Source organism: Galeopterus variegatus, unplaced genomic scaffold (genome assembly GCF_000696425.1).
Source record: "Galeopterus variegatus unplaced genomic scaffold, G_variegatus-3.0.2 Scaffold1689, whole genome shotgun sequence".
NCBI lineage: Eukaryota > Metazoa > Chordata > Mammalia > Dermoptera > Cynocephalidae > Galeopterus > Galeopterus variegatus.
Window position 1 is genome coordinate 455,265 of NW_007727800.1, and position 25,041 is coordinate 480,305.

Here is a 25,041-nt window from a genome sequence, read left to right on the forward strand (position 1 = left end):
AAGGAAGCTCCCCTCCTGGCTGGAGCTGGGCTGTGAAGGCTGGGCATGTCAGGAGTCCTGATGCTCTCTGGAGTCCGATTGAATTCATAGGCCCCTCCTCTTTCCCCAGGGTGCCATCCTCACGACCATGCTTGTCTCCAGGAACTTTTCAGGTATGTTTTCCCAGCTGTGCATTTTAATTCTGCTGAGGTGAGTGGGTCAGGAAAGGGGCATTGCCCCCCATACAGCGCTGGGCGTCTCGGGCAACACCTTGGCCAAGGACGGATGAGGACCTGTTTGGAAGGGCTGCTGCTGCTGAGCCCTGTGACTGAGATTCTGGGTGGCTTTGCTTGGGTTCACATTTCTGAATTCTATTCCCTAGAAACTCCAAGGAGGAGCCTGCCCAGCCTCCCACGTACCTTATCCCTGTGGATTCTTAGTTAATTCTCCGAAGACTCTCAGCACTTTAAGATTTTAGCCAGTCTGGGGTGTTGGAGGGTGTGCTGGGGGACAGAAAGAAAGATGGTGTAGTGAGTCTGCTCAGTTGGCCAACTGGGATGATCTCTGACTTGACTACGTCCAAGTAGAGATGACTAACAGAAATTATTCCAGATGTTAAACCTCTACAGAGACTTGTGCTGAAAATACTCTCTGTGATACTAGCTGGAAAAGGGAAGAAACAGAGACCAGCAGGAGGGAGGGAAAGGAACTTGCATAAATTTGCATGAGGAATTGGGAGAGCTGGGACCAGTAATTTGGAAATCACACTTGACATTTCTTTTCAAGATGCAAGACACTCCACTGCCCCTTGACTCCGCCCCATCATTGTTTGCCTTCGGCTGGAAAGCGGTGGCTTTTCTATGAGGAAAAGATTAACGTTAGGACTTAACTAAAGACAGACAGGTCTCTTCCCAGCTTGCCATTTGCCCTGGTCTCCCCACCTCTAACCCCCAGCCTCGCTGTTTTGATTCAAGACCCCCCTTCTCATCCTCATAACAAGACTCCTTCCCTTGCTTTGCCTCTGCACCCCCAGGGAGAGGGGGTTGTGTGGGAGCACCAGCCACCGCTCGGGTAGGCAGCCACTTCTGGGCAGAGGTTGCTCCCCTGGGCTCGGTTCCCAAGGGGCTCATCTTTGCTGGTTCCAATAACCCAAGCCTTGGCTTGAGAATGTGCAGGCAGGAAGGTCCAGGGCTTCACGAGCTCTAGCCCAAGAGACAGAGAACTCTGGAATGTCAGGACTGGATAGTGAGCCCATGGGATGCCCCATCTCAGGCCCATCCCCTGTGACCCTGGTTTAGGGTTCGCTATTATGTTGTGGGACCCACAAGGGAAGATTGTGGTTCTGGATTCACCATACAGATGGGAACTGGTGGGCACAGCTGGCCACCTCCCACAGAGGTGGAATTGGAGTCCCACACCATGCTTCCCGTCTTCTAGTTACCTGCAACTTCTACTTTCTGGGTTTAAGAGACTTTCTAGAGGACGCTCAAGGGCATTTCTGAGCCGCCCCTAGTGTTGTGACCTGTCTTCTCTCCTCTCCAAGTCAAAGACATGTGAAGACAGGCAGGCTTCTGCTTCTCTCTGAGCCTGGCCAGTCAATAGCAAATGCCTGTCCTGTGGCCTCAGGCCTCCACAGCACCCTCCCCTTCCATTTCAGGAAATTGGTGTCCTGGTTTCAGAAAATCGGTCTCTCTGTTAGGACAAAGCACTTTTATTCATCTCTAAAGAGCCTCCCGTCCTTGTTGCCTAGACCTCATCTGGCCTTTGAGCTCACTTAGCCCTGGGTCAGAGGAGACCAAAAAAGAATGCTTGTAAACATTCCAGGATGGCCTCTTGTACCCTGATTTTGGGAGCAGAGGACAGAGCTTGTCTCTGGAAGCTTCTGCAGAAAGAGGTATCTTCAGGTGTAATCAAGAAGGAAGGGTACCTGTGTGTTTCCTAAGGAACGAGCTAGGCTATTTTCTGAGTTGACCCCAAATAGCAGGTGCAGTTTAGCCCTGGACTCCAGCAGCTTGGCTAATGGTAAAATTAGGCTTCTAGAATTTATTGCTTCAGCAGCCTTTGTTTTCTTTCTGGGGGCTTGTTTCTTGGGCATCTTCACCTTCAGCACACTGAACTATAGGCTCAGAAAAGCTGCCTCTCCTGGCTACCTCCCTTAAGAAAGGGACCCGTGTCTCTGAGTGGGGGGGACGTGGAGCTGGGGCCCATCAGTAAACATGGCTGCACAGGGCCATGGATCCATGGCGAGGGTCAAGGGCAGCCCTGTGTTCCAGGCTCTCTGATAATGGCTTCATTTAGGTCCTAGGGAAGGAAGGTCTGAAGGCGAAGCTCAGAGTCCTCATAGCCTTATGCTTGGGCTGGGCTACCTCAGGAAGAACACCCACCTCTCACCAAATCAGGCCTTTCCCTGTGGACCCTCAGCTGAGGTGGTCATAGGATGGGCACTGAGGTCATTTCCACAAAGTGGAGACACGGTATTCCCTATGCCCTGTCCCAGCCTGGTCCTCCCAGGCCCCCAGACTGCTGCAGGGCTGGCTGCACCTGCCTCCTCGGCCTGCCCGTGGCACCTCTGCTACCCCAGCTGGGCTGGCTTGGCCACGCCACCTGGGCCCTGCTGTGTGTGGGCGGCCAGCGGTTCCCGCACCTCGGCTGGGGCATGCTCGCTGCTGACTGGCCCCCGTGGCTTTGCGGCAGCTCTGTGCACTGAGAGATTGTATCCCCTCAGTTGGCAGGCAGAGCTCCGCCCCCGCCTCGCCTGCCGCGAGCGCCGCCGGCCTGGCCGGGCAAGGTACGTGGCATGAGTCCTCCCTGACCGCCTGCCTCGGCTCCCTGCCACCCTACCAGGAGGGCCAGCATGCCAGGCCCACTCACCAGGGAGGCGAGTCCCATGCTTGCGGGCTGAGATGGGCATGCCGGACAGACCACCTAACTTGGCATCTGCAAGCGCATTGGTGTTAAGGAGCCCCCTAACCAGCGGTGCATGCTGGGCGCTTGCCAACTTTCAGGAGGCAATAGCCTGGGGACATGGAGCTGGGCCCTAGGAGCCTCTCCTCCAGATGGCCTGAGAGCCTGACCTGCCTGTGGGGGCTACGGCTGATGGTGGCCCCCCCCAGTGACTAAAGTCCAAAGTCTAGGACTAGACTTCTGCAGCACTGTGTAAGACCCCACAAAGGAAACCTCTCCCATCAAAATTGTAAAATCTGGTGTTTGCAGGCCTTCAGGTCTGAAAGGCTCTGGAGTGCAGAGCCTTGGAGTCAGCCATCCCTGGGTTTGGATCCTAGCCCTGCCACACCCTGAGCAAATCATGTCAGCTCTCCCAGCCTTAGTTTCCATATCTTGTGTATCGAAGGCTCTCAACCTTGCCTGTACAGGACAACCAATTACCTGGGAGCTGGTAAAAATTCCTGATGCCAGGACCCCACCCCAGACAAATAGAAGCAGAATCCCTAGGGGATGTGATAGGCATTAGCTCCCTAGCTGATTCTAATGGGCAACCAGAGTTGAGATCTGGCTGGTGTATGTCAAGCACTTAGACATTAGGTGGTCAGGCAGACTAGTAAACACATTTTAAAAATTGTAATTTTCAAATTCAGCATGGCTGGAGATAAGACCAGTGGCCTTTTTTAGAATCAGAATTCTTGTGGTGGAAGGACCCCTGTTCTCACTGGAGAGAGATGGGACGCAGCAGGGGTAGCAATGGCCACCTGAAGGGCAGAAGGGTAGCAGCAGTTGTGACCATGGTTAACACAGAGTACTCGCTGTGTGCCATGCACTCTGCTAAGTGCTTTTCATGCATGATCCTATGGGATCCCCACGATCCCACAGGATCCCCGCCACTGTTCTGTGACCTCAGCCCTGTTTTATCCCATTTTATAGATAAATTGAGGCTCAGAGAGGTTAAGTAACTCACCCAAGATCACACAGCTGGCAAGTGGTGGAACCAAGATACAAACCCAGGGCAGTCCGGGTGGCTCAGACAGTTGGGCTGATTCCATCTCCCTATGCCTTCCAGACTCTCCACCCACTGTCTGCTGCCTTCCTGTGGCTTTTGGCCAGCCAGTGTCACCAGCCTTCCAGCACAGAGCTCATCAGTCTTGAGTGTCACCCTGTGCCTGGCTAAAATCTGTTTGACAGCTCATTATTCTGCCTAGTCCTTTCCTGTTCATGGGTCCAGAGTAGACTCTGGAGAAAAGGTGGCAGCTAGGCCCCAGTAAACCTGGTAAGGACCTGTCCAGTGAAGGCTTCAACCCCCTGGCAAAACCCTCCTGTAGGTGGTCCTGATTTCTGTGTCTGTGCCTGTCTGTCCTCACGTCTGGTCTCCTTCGTGAACTGTGACACTTTGTTTCTCGAGAACACTCAGGAGATGTCTTGCATCCTTCCAGTTTGGCTGTCCAGAGAACCTCCATGGCATCTGGGGATGGAGCCCTCACCTTTCACCCTGGCACTCTGCTTCCAGGCCTGGTGGAGGCTGCTGAAGGCAGAGTTCCCAGTGTCCCAGGCAGCTCCAGTACTGAACACGGTTTCTCCCAAGTGCAGTGTGTCCGTGTCGCTGAGCCCTCTTCCATGGCAGAGGATATCCTAGGGTGCCGCCCTGAGGCCTCTGCTGCTGCTTGAGATGCCCTTCGTACTGAGGGGCTGCTAGGAAGGGCCCTTTCAGGGGTTTCGGGAGACCACGGGCTCCCTTGGCAGACACAGCAGTCTCTTGCAGATCCAGCTGCCAGACTTGAGGTTGGGGAGAGGGTACATTGTGGAGACTTGATTTTCCTCTTTGTTTTCACAGCTGCCAAAAGCCTGTTGAACAAGAAGTCGGACGGTGGTGTCAAGGTAGGTGTCTCTCCAGCCTTCCGACCGGAGGCTGGCCTCTCTCTCCCAGCAGTCACTGTGGGGACATCCTGACAACTTGTTCTCCCTCTCCCTGGGAATCTTCCCGTCCTAGCTCTTCTGCTTTAACCCAGAAGCTTTTGTGCCCAGAACAGCAGGTTCCACCGTCCTGAGAGGGGAGAGGGGAGAGGGGAGAGGTCTTTCTCCTGACCCCAGCTCGATGGGACAGACTCAGGGGGAGCGATCCACATTAGAGCTGACCAGAGCCAAACCCCGAACCCGTCTTCCACTGGGTTTTTTAGGTCATTTGGTTAATCTTTATTTTATTTATTTTCTTTTTCTTTTTGAAGCACAGCCCCTTATAATCAGATGAAAGCAAAGTTTGCCCGAGTGATTCAGGCAAGGTACAGGGCTTGGCACCTGAAGCCACTGTCCTTTTGGTCTTTTTCCTTATCTCTAAAATATGTCCAGAACCCAGCCCAGATACCACTGAGCGAACGTGTCTTAAGCTTTCTTGAGGCATAGGCTCCTCAGCAAAAGGCGAGGAACACAGGGTAGCACAGCTCGTTCCCATTTGGCGAGGGAGCTGTTCCTATAAGGCAAGAGAAGGGACCAGGGGCCCTCGGGGGCCAACAGAAGGCCCTGCTGGGAGTGGCTACTTGGCCGAGGGGACGGAGAGGTGGCTCGGAGTACCCAAAGGACCCAAGGTGTTCTGTACATGCTCTGGAGGCAGAAGGAGTCCTGGGGCTTGGGCACTGGTTAGGAGTTAAGCTGTCTTGAAGCCCACCAACTTATACCATAGAGAGTTTCAACCATGGAATTATCCAAATCTTTGAATCTCCAACGAAAGTTTAAATTAGGCCTTTTCCCAGGATCTTGTATCCACAGCTGAGATCTGCCCCGCTCCCTCCCCTCCCACTTCCTCTTTCCCTCTGTTCTCTGCATGCCTGCTTCTGTGTCCTTCCTGCTGACGTGGAGCTGGGGTGGCTGGGCAGCCCCTTCCCCCCTGGATCTGGGTGTGAGCTGGGTGGGTGGAGCCGAGCTAGGAAAAGGGGACAGGATGAGTTGGAGAAAAATTTTGGATATTTCTACCTGGGGAAGAAGCTAAAATCAATCGGTCTTTACAAAGTATTTGATAGTAAATACCTATCAGACGTCCAGCACTGCCCTCGGTTTGGGGGACGCATGGAAGAGGTGTAAGAGGTGATGCAGCCATTGTCCAGCCTGGGCAAGAGGGAAGCGCGCATCTGGACCCAGCTAAGCCCTGGTACTGGACACTGCACGGGATGGCTCAGCCCACGAAAGAGCTTACAGGAAAAAGCTTGTTGGAGAAAGCTTAAGGGACATAGGAAGGTCGGAGCCAAGTCAGTGATTGCCTCCAGGCATGGAGACAGACATTTCGTTTTTTACTTTGCACTATATGTCGTCCTTAAAATGAGTTTCTTACTTGGATAACTTAAAAACAACAAAACATATTTATGGGTTCTCTTACACATATGGATGTTCTCTGCTTAATGGGATCACAGGGTGTGTGATAGGGGGATGTCAAAAACATGCGGGATCAGTCTGGTCAGGCAGAATGACAGGTGTGTGTGTTAGACCCCGGGAGGCACCCCAGGCCGCCGAGCAGGACGCTGTGGCAAGAGGGACGATGAGGATTTGGCTGAGAGTGTGAGGGCGAACGGAAGAGGGGAGGAACTGGACGCAGAGGTGTCCATTAGGGTTTGCGGTAACCTGGGGGGAGGGTGGAGAAGAACAGGTGATTAGAAGTAGAAAGGGGGAGTACTTCGTCCTCAGGAGAGCACAGGCACCCGCCGATCAGAACAGGTGCTCCTGCAGGAGACCGGTCTCGCTGCACGCGTGACGCCGGGAACATGAGCTCTGACGAGAGGCCTGTCCAAGGACGCTCACACTGGATATGGCGGGTTGAAAAGGATTCATCAGAGGTCACATCAAGGTTTCTAGACCTCTTGCCTTGAGAGCATGTTGAGACTGAGAAGGCAGGGGAGTGTCTGGGTGGAGATGTCTTGAAAGGCCCTGGGAAACACCTGGGGTAGCCCAGGGAGAGGCTGGCAGGGGACGTGTAGATTTGGGGCTCACCTGACTGAGTTACCTGCATGCACTCTCTCAGCCAGTGCTTCTTAGATGCCTGTTGTGCCCCAGGATCTGGGAAGGCAGCGACATAATCTGCCCTTTAAGGTGTTCACAGTGGAAGAGAGACACGTATCCAAACCAGAACTGGAAACTCTCCTGAAGGACATGGCCCGGGAACTGCGTTTCAAGGACTAGCTGGAGTTCACCAGGATGAGGAGGGGAGCGGAGGGGAAGGATAGTCCATGCAGAGGGGATGGCACATGCGAAGATACACACGTGTGAAACAGTGTGAGGGTTCTGGGAACGTCAGTAGCTGTGTGTGGCTGCAGGGAAGAGCAGTTACACACAACAGGACCTGCAATAAAACAGTGACTGCTGAGGTGGAGAGAGAAGAGGATGCAGGAGCCATCGAGGAACAGGTTTTTAGCAGAACTTTCTAGATACTGGACCCAAAGATGAATGTTAGGCACAGCCATGTAAGATTTAGCCGAAGGAGCTAGTTAAAATGTACAGATTCCAGGTCCAGTATGGAATTCAGATTCTGGAGGCCTTGGGTGGGGAGCAGAATCTGTGGATTTTAATAGTACATTTCCTCCATATGAATTCAAAGCACATAAAGTTTTTGGAGTCTGGTAAAAGCAAATTTTGGGGCTTATCTGTTAACAAGGGGCTGGAAGAAGAGGAGTCAGCAAAGGAAATGGAGAGAGAACAAAGGGGTGAGGGCAGAACAGAGGTGTGCAGCGATGTCACATCTTGCAGGGACTCTGGGCATGAGAGCTGGGCAGACAGGATTGTTAGATAAATTGCTTTCATTAAGAACGTGGGGAACCTGCCCTGTTATGTGTTTCTGACCCTGATGTGCTCAGTAAATGAGTTTTATGATATGTTCTTTTGAGAAAAGAGTTTCAGTATCATGGTGGGACCAGAGGACATCTGCAGGTGTTTAGGAAGGGAATGACAACCAAAATTAAAAGGCCAATAACACGTGGGCTGGGAAAATACAGCAGGTGTGATGGGAGGAGCTAATATTATTTTTATTCAAAGCGCTTTTTAATGAATAAGAATCCCTCATAAAACCCAGTAGATAAATGATGAAAGAAGATGGGCTGACAATCTATAAATGAGGAAGTAGAATTGGATAACAAATGTGGAAAAATTCATAGCCTCACTAATGTCAGAGAAATGCAAGTTGAAAAAAGGTCCCATTTTTCTGACTTTTAAGTTAGTGATTATAGTGAAAACCAGAGTGGTCCTTTCTAAAACAGCCTGTGTGTCAAAAGCCATAAAAATGTTCCTACTGCCTTTTTTACCCTATAATTCTCCTTCTGGGATTTTTTTCCTAAAGAAATAATTCAAAATAGGGAAAAGCTCAAAGCAGAAAAATGTTTAGCATGACAGTATTTATAACTGAAAAGATTGGAGACAATCTCAAAAGCCAATAAGGAAATAACTAAATAATTATAGGAAATGTATTTAATAGACCATGACATAGTTGTTCATTTCCATCACTATATAGTGACAGAAATGTTTTATATTAAGTGAAAAATGTGGGATATAAAGGAGCACATACATTATGCTCTCAATTTTATGTTGCAAAAAGAATGTGTTTGTAGAAAAGAAACTGGGAGAAAACCCACTGACGTGTTAATAGTTAACTTCACTGGGCGATGGGAATTTGGGAAACTTTTTTTATACATTTTTCTGTATTTTCTACATTTTTCACCTAGACTGTGCATTTCTGTTATAATCAGAATAAAAATCAAAATCCTATTTATTTTTAAAGTAAGGCATAAACTTGTATATAGCTTATAATGTTATTTTTTAATTACATAAGAAAAAAGACCAGAGGAGTGATAGTATGATGGGTGGTGTTTTTGTTTGTTTGTTTCCCTCATTGTTTGTGATGGGGCTGTAGCCCTTTTATAATTGGGAACGTGTACATAACAATTAATGGCGTGGTTGCAGGAAAGGGCTGGGGAAAGAAGAGGACAGAGCAAGTTGTGCAGAGTCCGACCTTTCTGGGCTCTTGAGAGTAAAGGTGATGCTCTGTGTTACTAGGGAAGCCTGTGCAGTTGCTCAGAAGGTCCTGAGCTTTCAACATCCTGGATTCTTCTTTTAGACCCCATTTTCCGTTCCCTACCCTCCTTCCCCAATTCCTACTGCTTGTAGGGAGGTTTCTTTCTCACGTTCAGAAGCTTTCTGCAAGATGGTCGAAATACTAGCATTGGTCTGAGCAGCTAGCCTATCTTGTGCTTTTGAATTTGGAGACTTCAGGTTCTGTTTAGATTCCTTTGAAGGTGAAGGCCAGTGACCCAGGGTCTGTGGAAGAGCAAGCGCCACTTGTGAGGACAGGACTGAAGGGGCCACAAACTCTCAGATCCCATGAGGACCCCAGTCTAGGACAGCTTGTGCATTCTTCAAGTCCCAGGCCGGAATGGCCATCCAATCTTTAAGAAAAAGAAAGCAAGCAAGGAAAACAAAAAAAGGTTATAGCTCTTTCCTTAAGTACTATTTGAATATTTGTTTGTTTAAATTAAGTATGAAATGGAGGCTTAAACCCTTTTCCAGTTTAAATTTATGAATAAATATATAATTTGTAAATAAAAGCGAGATGTGGTTCTTTATGCAACAGGGTGCTGGTCCAAACGAGCCCTGTCGTGTGTGGCTGAGGGCAAGGGCCCGAAGGGAGGAAAAGAGCAGTTGACAGGTGTTCACTAACCTGAGGAACAATCTCTGAGTGGAAAAGGGGATCTCGGGTTCTTGTGCAGGAGAGCTTAGGAAAAAGAGCCAGCCAGGAGAGAGCTGGGAGCTTTTTGTCCATTAGGTTGAAGCAGACAGCTGAAAGTCTTCTGCTTTAAGGTAAGGTCCAGTTAAAAGCCACTGGCAGTGGCCTTAGGGACAACAAGCCCCTGAAAATCACCAGAACCAAGACTGGGCCCGGTGAGTGAGTGTCCAGGTGGGGTTCTCATTGCTGGGATTCAGCACAAGTTAGGAACCTGTGCTCTGCTCTAGCCAGGGAGAAAACCAGAGGCAGCAAACCCAGCTCAACTCAGAAAGCACCTTTTGATCGTATGCTGACTGGAAGGCGTTTTGCTAGGTACCGTGGGGATGACAAGGACAGGTGAGATATGGACTTCCCCTCAAAGCATCAACATTCTTAACTGAGTAAAGGGTAAGAAGATATATATGAAATACATATGAATGTAAGGCAGTTCCCTCTTTCTGAGGGAAAATTTTGGAAGTAAAATCTCATATTTGAGCATATTTGAAAGATTAATGCAAGTGCCCTTGTTATATTTAGGTACTTATTTTCTTTAGCTCTAAATCTAAATTATGGACCATTCTGTTAACTATTTGTAGCCCCCTTCTTTTGATTATAATATATTCCAAAAAATGTCTTCTAAAGTAGAATGTCAGCCCCTTGAAGGCAGGAACAATTTGTCAGATGTGTTTACTGTGCCTAGAACAGCCTTCAGCAAGTGCTTTTTTTTTTTTTTTTTTTTTTTAAAAGATGAAGGGTAAGGGGAACTTTTGACCCTTGTCCTGGTGTTGTCAGCACCACGCTCTCCCAAGTGAGCCACGGGCTGGCCCAGCAAGTGTTTGTTGGATGTCGTTCCACGAACATGCGAAAGTCAAACAGCAGACGGATATATTCCGAGGGGACTGTGTCTCCCAGCGAGCTAATTATAAAATTCATAATTAACCTTGACCTTCTAGACACAATCTTCTACAATAGATTTTCGTTGTCCCTCACGGTCTTTGATGCTCTTGTTTCACATCTGAGCATGAAGTCAGTGAGTGTCTAGTTGAGGCTATGGAATCACTGCTGTCAGCGTTCCCCGTGGCCGACGTCTCTGCATCTTTATGATGACTGTACTTTTTTTTTTTTTTTGTCTTTTTCCGTGTCTGGCAACGGATCGCAACCCTCAGTGTTGCCCCCGTACCGGACCGGGACCGGCAACGGGATCGCAGCCCTCGGTGTTGCTCCCGCACCTCGCTCAGCCAGTGAGCGGGAACCGGTCTGTATGTGGGATCCGAACCCTTGGCGGGAGCGCCGCTGCGCTTCCCAAGCAGCGCACTGTAGCAGTGCGCCACCGGGCCGGCCCTTATGATGACTGTACTTTTAATCACAGCGATCCTGTGTTTTCATTTCCCACTAATTGCAACATGCAGTAAAACATTCAAATCTTTTAAACAGGCATGGCCATACCAACAAAGAAGGGAGGCCAAAATTTTACTGCTGTATGATTTGCAAAAGCTCGACATCTTTATCTGAAAAGCAATTTAGGGGTGCAGCAAAGTGTAGGTTCAGAAGTCACATGTTATGAAAACTAAGGACAGCTTATAGTAGCTGTTGCAATTTACCTGGTAGCTGCTCACTCAAATTTCAGACAGACCTAGTGATGAGAAGAAACAAATAGCCTTATAGGTAAGCTAGCCTGTGAACACAGACCTGTAAATTTGCAGCAAAATGTTACTCACCCTCACAGGCTCGTGACTTAATCCCCGTAAGAAGCTTTCTGTGAGCAAGGCTGGGATGTCTCAGAGTGCACTAAGTGAGTGTATGTGAACCGCACAGCAGAGGAGTCTTCCTGTCCCGCGGTCTGGAGGGCCGTGCGTGCCCGTCGGTCTGCATGCTGCTCGAACCCTCTGCCACCGGACCCTGGGTCTCCACCTTCCGCTCTTTTCTCTCCCCGACGCAGAGCCCACTCTGGGGCACTAACCTGCAGCGTCTCTGTGCTTCTCTTCTTACCTGCTCTTTCCCCTTCTCTTTTCCTGTTGCTGTGGTGAGTCCAGAAAAGGAAGTCAAGTTCCAGCGTGCACCTAATGGTGAGCCTTGCCTGCCCACCCATCGCCCACTCCATGCTGCCTGCACCCGCCTGCCGGCCACGCAAGCCCATTCTGCCATGTGCGTGTGCTTCACTCATCCTCACTGCATGTCTGTGCTGTGTGGGCAGGTGTGGCCTGTCCTGCCAGGCGGGGCCATTGCCCAAGGTCTCCCAGTGGCCTAAAGAGTGGGCATTGGATGGTGTTGTATGGCACCCCCTGCTGTGGAGGCTGGACAGCCCCCAGCAGCCCAGGGCAGGAAGTGGAGCTGGCAAGGACTGGGGACCAGGTGGCAAGCACAGGAAAAGACCCTTACTCACTGTCACTCAGGAGGAGAGGCCCTGCCTCTGGGCCTAAGCAGCTGCTTCCTGTAGACTGGCAGCTGGTGGCCAGCTGTGTGGTGGGCAGAGGAGCTGGTCAGAAGCTCCCGGCCCTGAGCCTTGCTGTCCTGGCTTTTCCCCTGTTCGAGTCCCCTTATCTGGTTGTGCCCAGTGTTTCATCCTGCCCACCCAGCCCTCAGGGGGAACTGCTAAAAGACTGCAGTGAAGGCATCTTTCATGTGGGACACAGGGGACCCAGGAGAACATAGCAGCCTGGGTCATTATGAAACCATCCATTAAAACCAGAGATGGGGCCATTTGGGAAACATCCCAGCCCACTGTAGATAAGGCGGGCTTTATGGGCACCCTGGAGTCCTTGCTCCCTGAGAGGGTCTTGATCTCAGCTGGGCTTTGCAGGCAGGGCACTCCTCCCTAGCAGCCCTGAACAAGAGGCCAGCATCAGCAGTCCAGCCGGGAGCGCTCCGCCCCTTCCTGGAGGAAATGGAAGACAGCACGGCTTGTATGAGGTCAGACCCACAGCCTGACCACTCCTGGGACCCCTCTTCTCTAGCCTGCAGATATCAGTGGAGTCTTGTAGCACTTGGTGGCTGGCTTGAAGTTCCATGCCTAGCCCTGGATTTGGGGATGTCTCAGCCACTGACGGCAAGGTGGGGGTAGATGGCCTCAGGTCTGATCCAAGAGGCCTCCAGGCAAGAAGTAGGACAGTCTGGACGCTTTCTGTGTGTGTCCCAGGAGAGAAGCTCGTTCCAGCTGTCAGCGTGTCCTCCCTTGCGCCCTGCCCAGAGCTGACAACCACACATTTGTCTCTCTGCCTGCTGAAGAACTCGCAGCATCATGTTGCTCCTTGGTGGCCACCGACTTCACTGGGACTCCCAGTGAGACTGAGCACACTGGTTAGGGAGTCACAAGAGGCAGGGAGCATGGAAATGGCTCCCCACCCTGGAGACTGGCCTCCTTCCTTCCTCACCGTCTCCCCCCGGCCTCCCCCTTATGTGCTACTCAGCAGGGTTTGAAAGGCAAGGAGACAGTCCTGGTGGTCGTATTGCTGTTGGGAGCATGGGCCTGCTGGGCAGCTTACTCTTTCCTATGGTCTGAATTCTGGGACTGCAGCCACAACCCCCCCCCCCAGGATTAACCCATCCCTCCATGGAGCTCTGTCCTCACTTCCAGCTGATCAAGTTCAAGATTTATCAGGCAGAAAGGTGGTCAGTACAGCTCTGTCTCTGCTCCCTGGGGTCAGTGGATGCACTTTGTATCCAAAGTCGAATTCCACCCCTTTCCTCTCTGGACACCACCTCCTAGGCCAGGTAGTCTTTCTCTTCTTCCTCTTCTTTCAGATCAGGCTTCAAGCTGGTATTGTAAGGGGAAGCAAATGCAACTGCCAGGTTGAGAGGACAGCGGGAGATTGCCCACAGATAAGCAGCCGGAGTTTCTGAATTTTGTTCTGCTTTCCTGTAAACCACCCTCTTTTCCCCCTATAAAGTGGGAAGAAGATCCTGAATTTCTTTGGATCAAGTGTGATTATGCAATGACAGGGCACCTGGCATGAGCAGAGATTTCTGGAGAGATGCTTTAAAACAAGTCTTTGGGGGCCGGCCCAGTGGCGCACTGGATAGTGCGCCGCTTGGGAAGCGCGGCGGCGCTCCCGTCCGAGGGTTCGGATCCCACGTATAGACCGGTTCCCGCTCACTGGTTGAGCGAGGCGCGGGAGCAACGCCGAGGCTTGCGATCCCGTTGCCGGTCCCCGGTCCGGTACGGGGGCAACACTGAGGGTTGCGATCCGTTGCCGGACATGGAAAAAAAGAAGACAAAAAAAAAAAAAAAAAAAAAAAGTCTTTGGGGTGGTCCCACCTTGAGGATGTCTTCAGAGCTAGGTCCCTCGGTCCCTCCAAATACTGCCTTCCTCTGATCATCTCGCCAGCCATCGCTCCCATCTCCATAGTGTTACGGAGGCCACCTCAGGCCTAGCTCCTCTGGGCCAGGCCAGGGGGCAAGGGAGGTCTGGGAGTCAAACCTGAGCGGCTTTAGTGACTCCGGAGGAACTAAACCATCTGTTTTCTTGTCTCAGCCACAGAGCAACAACAAAAACAGTCTCGTAAGCCCAGCCCAAGAGCCCGCGCCCTTGCAGACGGCCATGGTACCTCCTGACTACAGCTTCTCCACCTCTGCCCCTGGCTGCCTCCTGCTCCTTCCCTCTCCCTCTTCTTGTCCTCCCTCCCAGGCCTCCTCAGCCTTTGTCCTTTCTTGATCCTGGTAGCGCAGGCTGCTCTGTGTGCTGCCCTGTAGACCCCATCCCCTTCATTGTCCCGCTTGGCCACACTCTGTCCTGCATGGCAGAACTGCTGCTCCTGCCCCTTTTGCTGCTGGGAGTAGGAGTGATTAGGGCTCTGAGCTAAACCTCCCAGCCCCAGGCTGGCACCCCAGTGGGTCTGCTTTGGGGGCCGGGAAGGTGAGTTGCTTACGAAAGGAGAGAGGATAGGTGTGTTCTTGGGACCTGTACATCAGTTCTTGGAGGCCTCCTTGTAAAACCTGCCTCGGCCTCTCTTTTGCAAAACCAGGAACAGGAAGGAGGGCTGGGGCTCCCCACCTCTGGGTGGTGTTGAGGTCTCTGGGTTCCTGGAGGGCCCCGTGCTGTCTCAGTTCTCTTTGAGCTCTTCCAAGGGGCACTGTGTGCTCTCAGATTCCTCTGCTAGTGGTGGCTAACTAGAGAGTTAGCAGAGGGATCATGCCTGCTACTCCCTCTACTTCCTGCGGACCCTCACGCCCCCTGACATGCTGCTATGGGGCCAGGAACTCTGGAGAAAGCAGAAAGTGGGCGCAGTGGTCAGCTCCCTGGGCTCAGCTTGCTGAGGGGGCATCCTGGGTCTTCATGGGAGGCCTCATCATTCTGCTTTCCCTGTGTCCCTGCCTCCTGCACACCCCTTGATGAACACTGTTGGCAGGGCCCGGCCTGTGCCCCCAGTCCCACAGTTCCTCCAGTATACCTGCCCCCATGGGATCCCCATGTGGAAAAACTCTCAGAACCAGCAGAATTCAGGGACAGAGGCCCCTGTCCTCTCACTTCCCAGGACTCTGCTTCCTTTAAGTGCCAGTTCCCTCCTTCTTACCAGCCAGTGCTGTCACCTAAATTCAGGGCTTCCAGCTTCCTGGGACCTCAGTTGAGCCAAGATATTTTATCTTGAGGAGATGGCTAGTGGGCAAGCCTCAGTGGTCATCATAGGCTCTATGGGGGTACCGGGGTGGGAGTGGGGTGCCTCAGGGAAGAGCTATAGGTCTGTCCCCAAGTCAGGAGGATAATTTTCATCTTCTCTCACAGGAGCCACAAACCACCGTGGTGCACAATGCTACAGATGGGATCAAGGTGAGTGGCTCCTGAGCTTGTGTTCTGCTTTACAGGTCAGCAGGAGACAGGTGGACTGGGTCACAGGGGCCTCAGGTTCCTACACCCTGAGACCGAGATGTCTGCAGAGACTAGGCTGGAGGAAGCATGTGCCCTTAGTTGCTCCATTCCAACCCCTGACCTTGGTGTTATCAGCACCACACTCTACCCAGTGTGCTAACCGGCCAGCCCTAACTTACACTTTAAAAGATCACTCTGAGCAAGAAATCTGAGGAGGAGGCACGTGTGGAAGTAGAGAGACCAGGAAGCTGTGGTAGTAGCTCAGGTGTGACATGTTAGTAGCCGGGACTCAGGTTGTACTGTGCCTTTGAAGACAAGAGGTAAGACGCAGGATTTATTTTGGAGGTAGGACCAACGCGTATTATTTTAGGTTGGGTGATGGGTATAAAAGGGAAGAAGAGTAGGAGAATCAAGGATGATTGCTGGCTTTGGCTGAGTAACTGGCTAGATGGTGCCATTTACTGAGCTGGGGAAGACGAGGGGCGGGGATTTGGGAATCTAGAGTTTTGTAAGAGTCAGACAGCAATGGTGGAAGTAGGACCTTCTGTGATTGCCCCTTGCACCTCTCGTAGGAGCACATACTCTGCTTTTCTGCTGCTTGCCACCTCCATTTTCAAAGGGTCTGAGCGTATAGAAACATGTTCTTTTTGGCCTGCAGGGCTCCACAGAGAGCTGCAACACCACCACAGAAGATGAGGACCTCAAAGGTAGGTGCCGGCCTTTGGAGGGGAAGGGACCCCAGCAGTGACCCAGGTACCTTGTCTCCTGTGGGGCACCTGCCTTGTCTGACCCCAGAACTGGGATTGGTGGCTCCTTATACCCCAGGAGTGGACTTGGCATAAAAGCTATTTTCCATGGGCCAAGATAGGTGGCCCCTGTCTGGTGTTGCTGGGCTGGGCAAGAAGCTTCTCTTTTTTGATCCCAAGTCTAGAACTGTTTGTGTTGGTCATTCTGATGTGACCTCCCAGAACAGGTCCTGCAGAAGTAGTGCACAAGTATCATGAGTCATAAACAGAGTGACCAATCATCCCAGTGTATCCAGGACTGAGGCAGTTCCTAGGACGTGGAACTTTCGGTTTAAAAATGGGACAGTCCTGGGGCACACTGGAATGAGTTGGTTACTCTAGTCCCAAGATCTTGTCACAAATGATGGAGTCAGAACAGATCTGACATCTGTGAAGCCACACTTGGCAGTGTCCTGGTAGGCCTGTGAGGGCCACCAGCCTAAGCTTGGGGCTGGCCAGTGCCAGGGTGTGGGAGGGCATGGCCAGGCCACGGGGAATCTCTGTCCTGCTCTTTGGTTTGGCCTCCTAGAATTGCTCCTTTTGCCTACACTAAGTGACCTTAGGCCAGGCTATCAGAAAAGATGGAGGAATGTTGTAGGATGGGGCTGAGAGAACATGCCCAGGGGCAATAAGGAGGCACCAAACCTTTGGGAACCAAAAAAATAAAATAAAAAGCGTAAACATATAAGGAGTAAAGGACAGTACCTTCAAGCTGCTGAGAGTAGGTCAGATCAGTTTGATTCTGGCCATGCTGGCAGAGTAGGAGGCACCTTCACTGCTGGGCTCTTGACCTTGGGGCCTTGCCCTCTAGAGTACCTTCCCCAGGAGCAGGGGTCCTTGTACAGGCTGTTTTAAGGCTCCTCTGGAAGCCACAAGCCCATGTTTGCACCTTCCTGGTGCTCTCGGCTGGGATGCCTCTCTGGCAGAGGTGGCAATGTGGGATGTGGTCCAGTGTCCACAGCAGCCCGAGGCGTCACCATGCCCGGCTCTGCAGTGCCACGGGCTCGGGTCCTGACCGGCTTGCTCGCTCACCTGCCTTGTTCTGTTTGTTTTGGCTGCTCTGCCTTGCCCTGCCCTGGCTGGCTAGCTGCCCCGCTCCGCACTGGGAATGGCAGCTCGGTGCCTGAAGGACGGAGCTCCCGGGACAGAACAGCCCCCTCTGCAGGCATGCAGCCCCAGCCTTCTCTCTGCTCCTCAGCCAGTAAGTGTGAGGGAGGCACATTCTGGCTTCCATCTCCCTGGCTCATCCTGAAGCCCCTCAGGGATCCCTACCAGAGCTGTCAGCCCAGCCCAGCTGCCTGTCTTAGTAAGCTTTGGGAGCACAGCCTCTGCTGGGGTGGGCAGCCGACTGGAGGCGCTGTCAATACCAGGCAGGGGTCTGAGTCTGGGCCCAGAGAAATACCAGAACAGTGGGTGGAAGAACTGCCGTGGAGGGAGGAGAAGGCTACCGGGATGTTCAGTGGGCCTCTTCTCAGCCCCGAGCCAGGAGGAAGGGCGGAGTCAAGACAGGTCCGTGGGGGTGGGCATGGACCATGGTGGAATTGCGACAGCTGAGGAACTGTGTTGGGCATGCAGCATTTCCTGAGGCTCAGTGTAACGGCATGTTACGAGCATGGGGTTTGAGGTGAGACAGACCTGAATTTAAATCCCAGCTACTCCGTCTTCTCAAATGTGTGAAATAGCGGTGGAATTGCGACAGCTGAGGAACTGTGTTGGGCATGCAGCATTTCCTGAGGCTCAGTGTAACGGCATGTTACAAGCATGGGGTTTGAGGTGAGACAGACCTGAATTTAAATCCCAGCTACTCCGTCTTCTCAAATGTGTGAAATAGCTTCACCTCGCAGACCTTCACTTTCCTTATCTGTAAAGTGGGAACAAAATGGCATCTACCTCATAGCGTGGTTATGAAAAATAAATGAGACACAAGAAGGTCTTGATGCAATGCCTTGCTGGGTTCGTGGTAGCTCATATTTATATTTTTAGTTACATCTGTGTTAGAGGATGCCTTTGTCTGCTTCTTTTCCTCCCACCTTCTGTCCTTTTAGTTTCCAAACACAATCCTCTTCACCCGTAGGGCCCCAGTCAGGTCTTCCAGATGGGTTTGGGGGGTGGGAGAGAGTGTGTGTTGTGTGCACATCCCTGCTTGCTGCTTTAGAAAGTGGGTAGAGCTCGTCGATCCCCTGACCTGCTCTCCTGGGGCTGCCTGCCTGGTGGTGCTGATGGCCATGGGGCCCCCTCCTGCTGCACCTTTGGCTGTGCTGCCCCCCCCCCCCCAGCTGTGCACCTTGGCTGTATAGAAAGTGGGTAGAGCTCGTCGATCCCCTGACCTGCTCTCCTGGGGCTGCCTGCCTGGTGGTGCTGATGGCCATGGGGCCCCCTCCTGCTGCACCTTTGGCTGTGCTGCCCCCCCCCCCACAGCTGTGCACCTTGGCTGTGCCTTGGTCCTGCCGTTCTGATGCTTGCATTCACCTTGCAGCCTCTCGCTCCTGTGAGGAAAGGCTTGTGGCCTGGGCCAGCCTGGGGATCCAATCAGGGTTCGCCTGAGCTCAGTCCAAGCCCTCCCTTACCCTGGTGGCGCCCCCTGCTAATAGTGGTGATCCCTGTAAGTGAGCTGCCCATGAGAGCAGGACATCACCTGCTGTCCTCGGCTCAGGATGGAGTGGGAAGGGGGGCTCTGTCAAGACGCTGACTGCCTGTCTTGGTTTTCTGGAGAGACACGTTCTGGCATGAGAGCTAGCATGAGATGTATAGCTTTTCTAAGGCTTGTCTAGGGTAAACGGAGCCATCTCTATGGTGAGAGGCTGTCAAGAGATTTTGCAGTTCCAAGATCTTTTATCCCAGAAAAGCCCTGTGGAGTTGATGAGCAGGGTGAAGACAATTAAGCATCCATCCTAGGGCTCTGTTCATCCTTCTGGAGCCTTCTTACCTAAGCTAGATTCTGCTCTCAGGCTGGCTGTTGCCCAAGGCTAGGTCTGGACCACTGAATAAGGGCTGAGTGGGGTTAGGAATGAGGCCTGACTGAGCCCCTTCTAGTGAGAGAAGTGAGGTGTGGAAACAGCCATATTGGGAGATGCTTTCAGAAAGCCTGCACCTTCTGGAGACGGGACACACAGACTTTGGGTAGAGCATCTATGTTTTGCCAGGCTCCTCGGCTGTTAAAGACATGATTGTTTTATGTGACCTGGTTGTTGATGGAGAGGAAGGCAAAGGCCAGAGAACTGTAACTAATGGGTAGACTTCAGGAGGAGGGGGTCATTGGCTCTGCAGACACCAGAGAGAGGGATGGAGAGAAAGGTGGGCTCACTCTTCCTACAAAGGGCCTTAAAGACAGAGAAGAGGGATGTCTTTGTCAAAGAGATCACAGGAACTCCCTGAAGGACTGGGGAGGGCTGTCTGTGACTTGGGAGGTTTCCTAGCAGGTAAATTGGTGGATTTTTTCCCCCACAGTGCGAAAACAGGAGATCATTAAGATCACAGAACAGCTGATTGAAGCCATCAACAATGGGGACTTTGAGGCCTACACGTGAGTAGAGACCCATTTTCCAGATACCTAAGTCATCTCTCAAGGCCTTCCCAGCTTCCAAAAAGCAGCTAGGACTCTGGGAAAAAAGAAGGCTGGGCCTTGGGCACAGTGTCTGAGTTAAACTCCAGGCCCCTAGGCTAGGAGTCCTTCCAGGTGGGTTCCCTGTGATTGAGCTCGCCCATGGTGCCCTGGTGGGCTCAGCAGGGAGGTCCTGAAGATCTTAGCCATCTTGTCAGGCAGGGCCCACAGTTAACCTACTGCTACTGGACAGACACCACTGATGAGGAAGAAAGCAGGCTGCTGGGTGCCCTGGTGGGCTCAGCAGGGAGGTCCTGAAGATCTTAGCCATCTTGTCAGGCATGGCCCACAGTTAACCTACTGCTACTGGACAGACACCACTGATGAGGAAGAAAGCAGGCTGCTTTTTTTTTTTCTTCTCTGCAGGAAGATTTGTGATCCAGGCCTTACTTCCTTTGAGCCTGAGGCCCTTGGTAACCTCGTGGAGGGGATGGATTTCCATAAGTTTTACTTTGAGAATCGTGAGTGGGTTCGTGCTGCTGCTATACTCCTGCCTGCCCCTTCACCCTCTTTGCCCCCTGCTCGCCTTCTCCTCACCCCAGTTGCCCTTTTCCCTTATTTGCCCTTCCTGCTGCTCCCCTGCTCTGTGTGCTTGCCTCCTTGTGCCCTGCTGGTCTTAAACTGGCATCTTCGAAGGCCCTGCTCCAGAGTCCCAAGTGTCCACTCATCCTGCAGCTGCCTCATGGCAGTGCCGGTCACCACAATCAGGGTCACTGTATTTCTTTAAGCCTCACCTCTTTCCAAAACAGATTGGAAACCCTTTGAGATTAAGTTGAGATTATCTCAGCAAGTAATAATGAAGCTCTGTGTCTGCAGGTTTCACAATAGAGGAAATTAAAACCAGGATAAGAATGTGCAAGCAAGTAACAGGGCACTGCTGGTGATTTGTGAGATCAGAAGTTGTGTCTAGGATCCTCCTGAATATCAAGGGAGGCAGTTGTCTTGGATGGGGGGGCGTGCATTCTGGTCAGTTCGTGGAAGTCCCAGGGGATAAGCAGCTGAATCATCACCCCCACCCATCTTTCTCTCCACTCTCTGAGACTCTCCCCTCCTTTTTTTCTCTTTCCCACTTTATCTTGGGCTTTCCCTATCCTGCCCTGAGTTTTATTTTGTCACTGTTTTCTCTACTGACTCCCATACTCTTGACAGCTCAACTGCATATGTAAACCCTCACCTAGGCAATCTATTAGCCAGAAGCAATTCCAGAATTGATACTAATTCTAGGGAAGGTCTCATACACCTCCTGTCTGACATTTGAAATGAACTAATATGTGAATATCAATAAAAGCAAGACAGTTTGCACAGCATATACTGATAATGGCAATCCAACTTCTTTTGCCTTTCCCCCAGAGCACCCTGGAAGCCCTGGGAATATCCTGAGCTTGGTGCTTTGGTGATTGTTTTAACTTTGGTGCCTTTTGTTTGTTTAATTACAAATCAATTTAGAATGTTTCAAGTTCATGAGTTTGCTCTGCAGGCTTATTTAGGGACAAGCCAGCCCTTATGAAATCTAAACATCAGCCTAACAGAGTAGAAAGACTAGGCTTTATAGTTAGAGACACGTGGTCCTGGGTTCAAGTGTATGATTTGGGCAAATTCTTAATGTCCTTAAGCCTATTTTCTTATCTTATAATGAAGAAAATAATATCAATCAAGACATACTTGCACAGCTCATGCATGTAAACCCCCGGCACAAGCCTGATTAAAAGAGCAGCTGCTATTATCATTGATACCTACTTTTCTCTTCCTTTTGGATAACTAAGACTAATGTAATGGGGTATCCTGGCCCCTGGAGGGTATATGGAGGGAAGTGGAGACTTTGGGAATGGTTGCTGGAGAGAGGGTGAGACTTGGAAGTGCAGGCTGGGAGGAAAATGCAGGTGCCCAGGCCTGATGCCCTCCTACCTACCCCGCCCTGCCCCCTGCAGTCCTGTCCAAGAACAGCAAGCCCATCCATACCACCATCCTAAACCCACATGTCCATGTGATTGGGGAGGACGCAGCTTGCATCGCCTACATCCGCCTCACCCAGTACATCGATGGGCAGGGTCGGCCTCGCACCAGCCAGTCAGAAGAGACCCGAGTCTGGCACCGCCGGGATGGCAAGTGGCTCAATGTCCACTATCACTGCTCAGGGGCCCCTGCTGCACCACTGCAGTGAGCTCAGCCACAGGTGCACCTCGTGGGGGGTAGGGGGGCTGGGAGGGGCTGGGAGAGGCTGGGAGAGGCAAGGTCCAAGGAGGTAGAGAAGGCTGGGAGGTGGCACTGGGGGAGGAGGTGTGGGCCATCCCAGAGTGGCAAAAGCTGGGCTGTATGGTTGTAATAAGTTATGCTCTGGAATCACATTCACTTGTGTCTGGTTTCATGGCTTCCAAATTGGGTGACCTCAGACAGGTTTCCTCCCCTCCTTAAGCCTCAGCTTCCTTAGCTATCAAAAAAAAGGGAAAGATTAGGGCCCGGCCTGTGGCTCACTTGGGAGAGTGTGGTGCTGATAACACCAAGGCCACGGGTTCGGATCCCTTTATAGGGATGGCCGCTTAGCTCACTTGGGAGAGCGTGGTGCTGACAACACTAAGTCAAGGGTTAATATCCCCTTACCGGTCATCTTTAAAAAAAAAAAAAAAAGAGGGAAAGAGTGGTGGCCACTTCATTGAATTGTAGTAAGGATTGAATAAGATAAGTAAAGCACTTAGTAAGTACTCAGCAAACGTGAGGCAATATTATATTTGAGATTAGCTTTCTCCCCATCCCCCACCTTCTCAGGCAGACTTGGCAACTGTGTGTAGTGTGCTTAAGTCCCTGAAACTTATCCATGTGCTCATTGTCCTCTGTTCTGTTACCACGTTCTGTCCTGTCTGACAGGGGCACTAGGATATTCCAGCCGGAGGTCGAACCTTTGCAGCCAGTGGCTCTGGAGGGCCTGAGTGACAGCGGCAGTCCTGTTCGTTGAGGTTTAAAACAATTAAATTACAAAGCGGCAGCAGCCAATGCACGCCCCTGCATGCAGCCCTCCCGCCCACCCTTCGTGTCTGTCTCTGCTGTACCGAGGTGTTTTTTACATTTAAGAAAAAAGAAAAGAAAAAGGTTGTCTAAAAAAAAAAAAAAAGGAATCCATACCATGATGTGTTTTAAAACCACCGATAGCCCTTGGGCTGGCAAGAAGGCAGGAGTTTGTGTGACGCCCATCCTGGCATGAGCAGCGGGCTTATCCACCAGCCCCGAAGAGGTGAGGTCAGCCTCTGGCCCCCATTGACTCAGGGGGACCAGACAAGAACTCTGACAGAGCTTTGGGGGCCATGACGTGTTGTAGCCCCTAAGGTGGCCTGCTTACTCCAGGTCTAGAATGGACTTCTTCAGAACTTGCATAGGCGCCTAGAACGAGGCTGATGAAAACACCACGGCCATCAGACCTACTTGGGAGAGAACACAGAGCTCCCAGCCTGCTGCAGAGGCAGCTGAGAAGCAGTGGCCTCAGGACTGAGGGCCTGGACGTTGCTGTACTGTTTCATTTAGTGTAGAAGGGAAGAGAATTGGTGCTGCAGAAGTGTGACCGCTACAAAGCCAATGAAACCTCGTGCTAGTCTGACATGCACTCACTTATTCATCCATTTCTATAGGATGCACAATGCACGTGGGCCCTGATGTTGAGGCCTGATCCCTGCAGCTGGGAAGGGGAAGGGGTTGCTGCTTTGCTTCGTGTTTGTTTTCTTATTAGCAAGGAGAGAGCCCAGGCCCTGGTCAGGGCTCCCCTTGCCACCTTTGGCAGTTCTGTTTCTGTGCTGATCTGGACCATCTTTGTCTTGCCTTTACATGGGGTGGTTCCCATGCTGACCCTCATCTGGGCCTGGGCCCACTGCCAAGTGCCCTTGTGGGATGGGAGGAGTGAGGCAGCGGGATAAGGGGTGGTTGTTTCTATGCATTCAGGCTGCCCTCAGGGCTGCCTCCATTTTACTCTTCCCCTGCTGCACGTCCATCTCTTTTCCTGTCCTTGAGATTGACCTGACCACTCTGGCAAGAAGAAGAGGTGTCCTCTTTAAAGAGGCCTCTTTACTGACCAACCGAAGTATAGACTTACTGCTGGACAATCTGCATGGGCATCACCCCTGTCCCCCACCTGCATGTACCCAAAAGAGGTGTCCAGAGCCAAGGCTCCTACAATTCATTGCCTCTCTCTGTGCTCAAGGAGTTCCATTCCAGGAGGGAAAGATCTATACCCTAAGCAGATAGCAGAGAAGATAATGGAGGAGCAATTGGTCACAGCCTTGGTTCCCGCAAAACAACTGTGCAGATTTATCTGCACAAATATCTGCACTTTGGGGAGAAAGGTGGGTAGACTCCAGCTCCCTGGACTACCTGCAAGAGGCACGGGAGCTGGGAGAAGAGGCAAAGCTACATACAGGTTTACCTAAGAAAGCAAGCTCACAGGTGCTGGTGCTTGGATTTAGCCAGGCTCCTCTGAGCACCTAATGCATGCCCCAGCCCCTGGGCCCTAAGCCTTTCCTGCCCTGCAGTGCCAGCACGCAAATACCTTCACCACAGAGTTTGGTTTTGCTGGCTTGAAGACAAATGGTCTTAGAGTCCATTGAGACCCATAGCTTCATATGGCTGCTCCAGCCCCACTTCTTAGCATTCTTACTCCTCTTCTGGGGCTAATGTCAGCATCTATAGACAATAGACTATTAAAAAAAAAAAAAAAAATCACCTTTTAAACAGGAAATGGAAGGCATTTGATGCAGAATTTTTGCATGACGACATAGAAATAATTTAAAAATAGTGTTTGTTCTGAATGTTGGTAGACCCTTCATAGCTTTGTTACAATGAAACCTTGAACTGAAGATATTTAATAAAATAACCTTTAAACAGTCCATTGTGTTACGCTGTTGGAGGCTATGGCCAGAGGCTTAGTTTTAGCAGCCTACCTTACAAGGCTTCAGATGGAGAGAGGTACCTTCTCCCACTCCCTTTGGGCTCTTTATAGAATTAAACTTCCTCATGAACTCACCACCCTCCAACCAGTCCACCGGGCTGCGGAGGCGGGTTTGGGGTGGGAAGGGAGGACGTGGGCCCTTAAGTGGTGGCCTAAGCTCTGGCCCCGCCCTGGCCCCGCCCGCGTCAGGGGCCGCCCCGCCCCGCCCCCCTCAGTGGGCCGGCCCGGCTCCCCCTCCGCAGGGCGGAGTGGACGGGCCCGCACCC

The 25,041-nt window shown here is 51.6% G+C and overlaps 1 protein-coding gene across 1 annotated transcript in view; it reads left to right on the forward strand.

The window, feature by feature from the left end:
• The window catches only part of CAMK2G (calcium/calmodulin-dependent protein kinase II gamma), a 57,326-nt gene extending 32,613 nt beyond the window's left edge, over window positions 1–24,713 (forward strand). The window contains exons 15-26 of the mRNA XM_008578468.1: window positions 110–152; window positions 2,705–2,767; window positions 4,760–4,803; window positions 11,692–11,724; window positions 14,131–14,199; window positions 15,379–15,423; window positions 16,121–16,169; window positions 17,335–17,448; window positions 19,695–19,770; window positions 20,215–20,309; window positions 21,777–22,021; window positions 22,711–24,713. Coding sequence (XP_008576690.1) covers window positions 110–152; window positions 2,705–2,767; window positions 4,760–4,803; window positions 11,692–11,724; window positions 14,131–14,199; window positions 15,379–15,423; window positions 16,121–16,169; window positions 17,335–17,448; window positions 19,695–19,770; window positions 20,215–20,309; window positions 21,777–22,009 — 864 coding nt within the window. The 3' untranslated portion in view covers window positions 22,010–22,021; window positions 22,711–24,713. The remainder of the gene's footprint in view (window positions 1–109; window positions 153–2,704; window positions 2,768–4,759; window positions 4,804–11,691; window positions 11,725–14,130; window positions 14,200–15,378; window positions 15,424–16,120; window positions 16,170–17,334; window positions 17,449–19,694; window positions 19,771–20,214; window positions 20,310–21,776; window positions 22,022–22,710) is intronic.
• The last annotated feature ends 328 nt before the right edge of the window (window positions 24,714–25,041 follow it).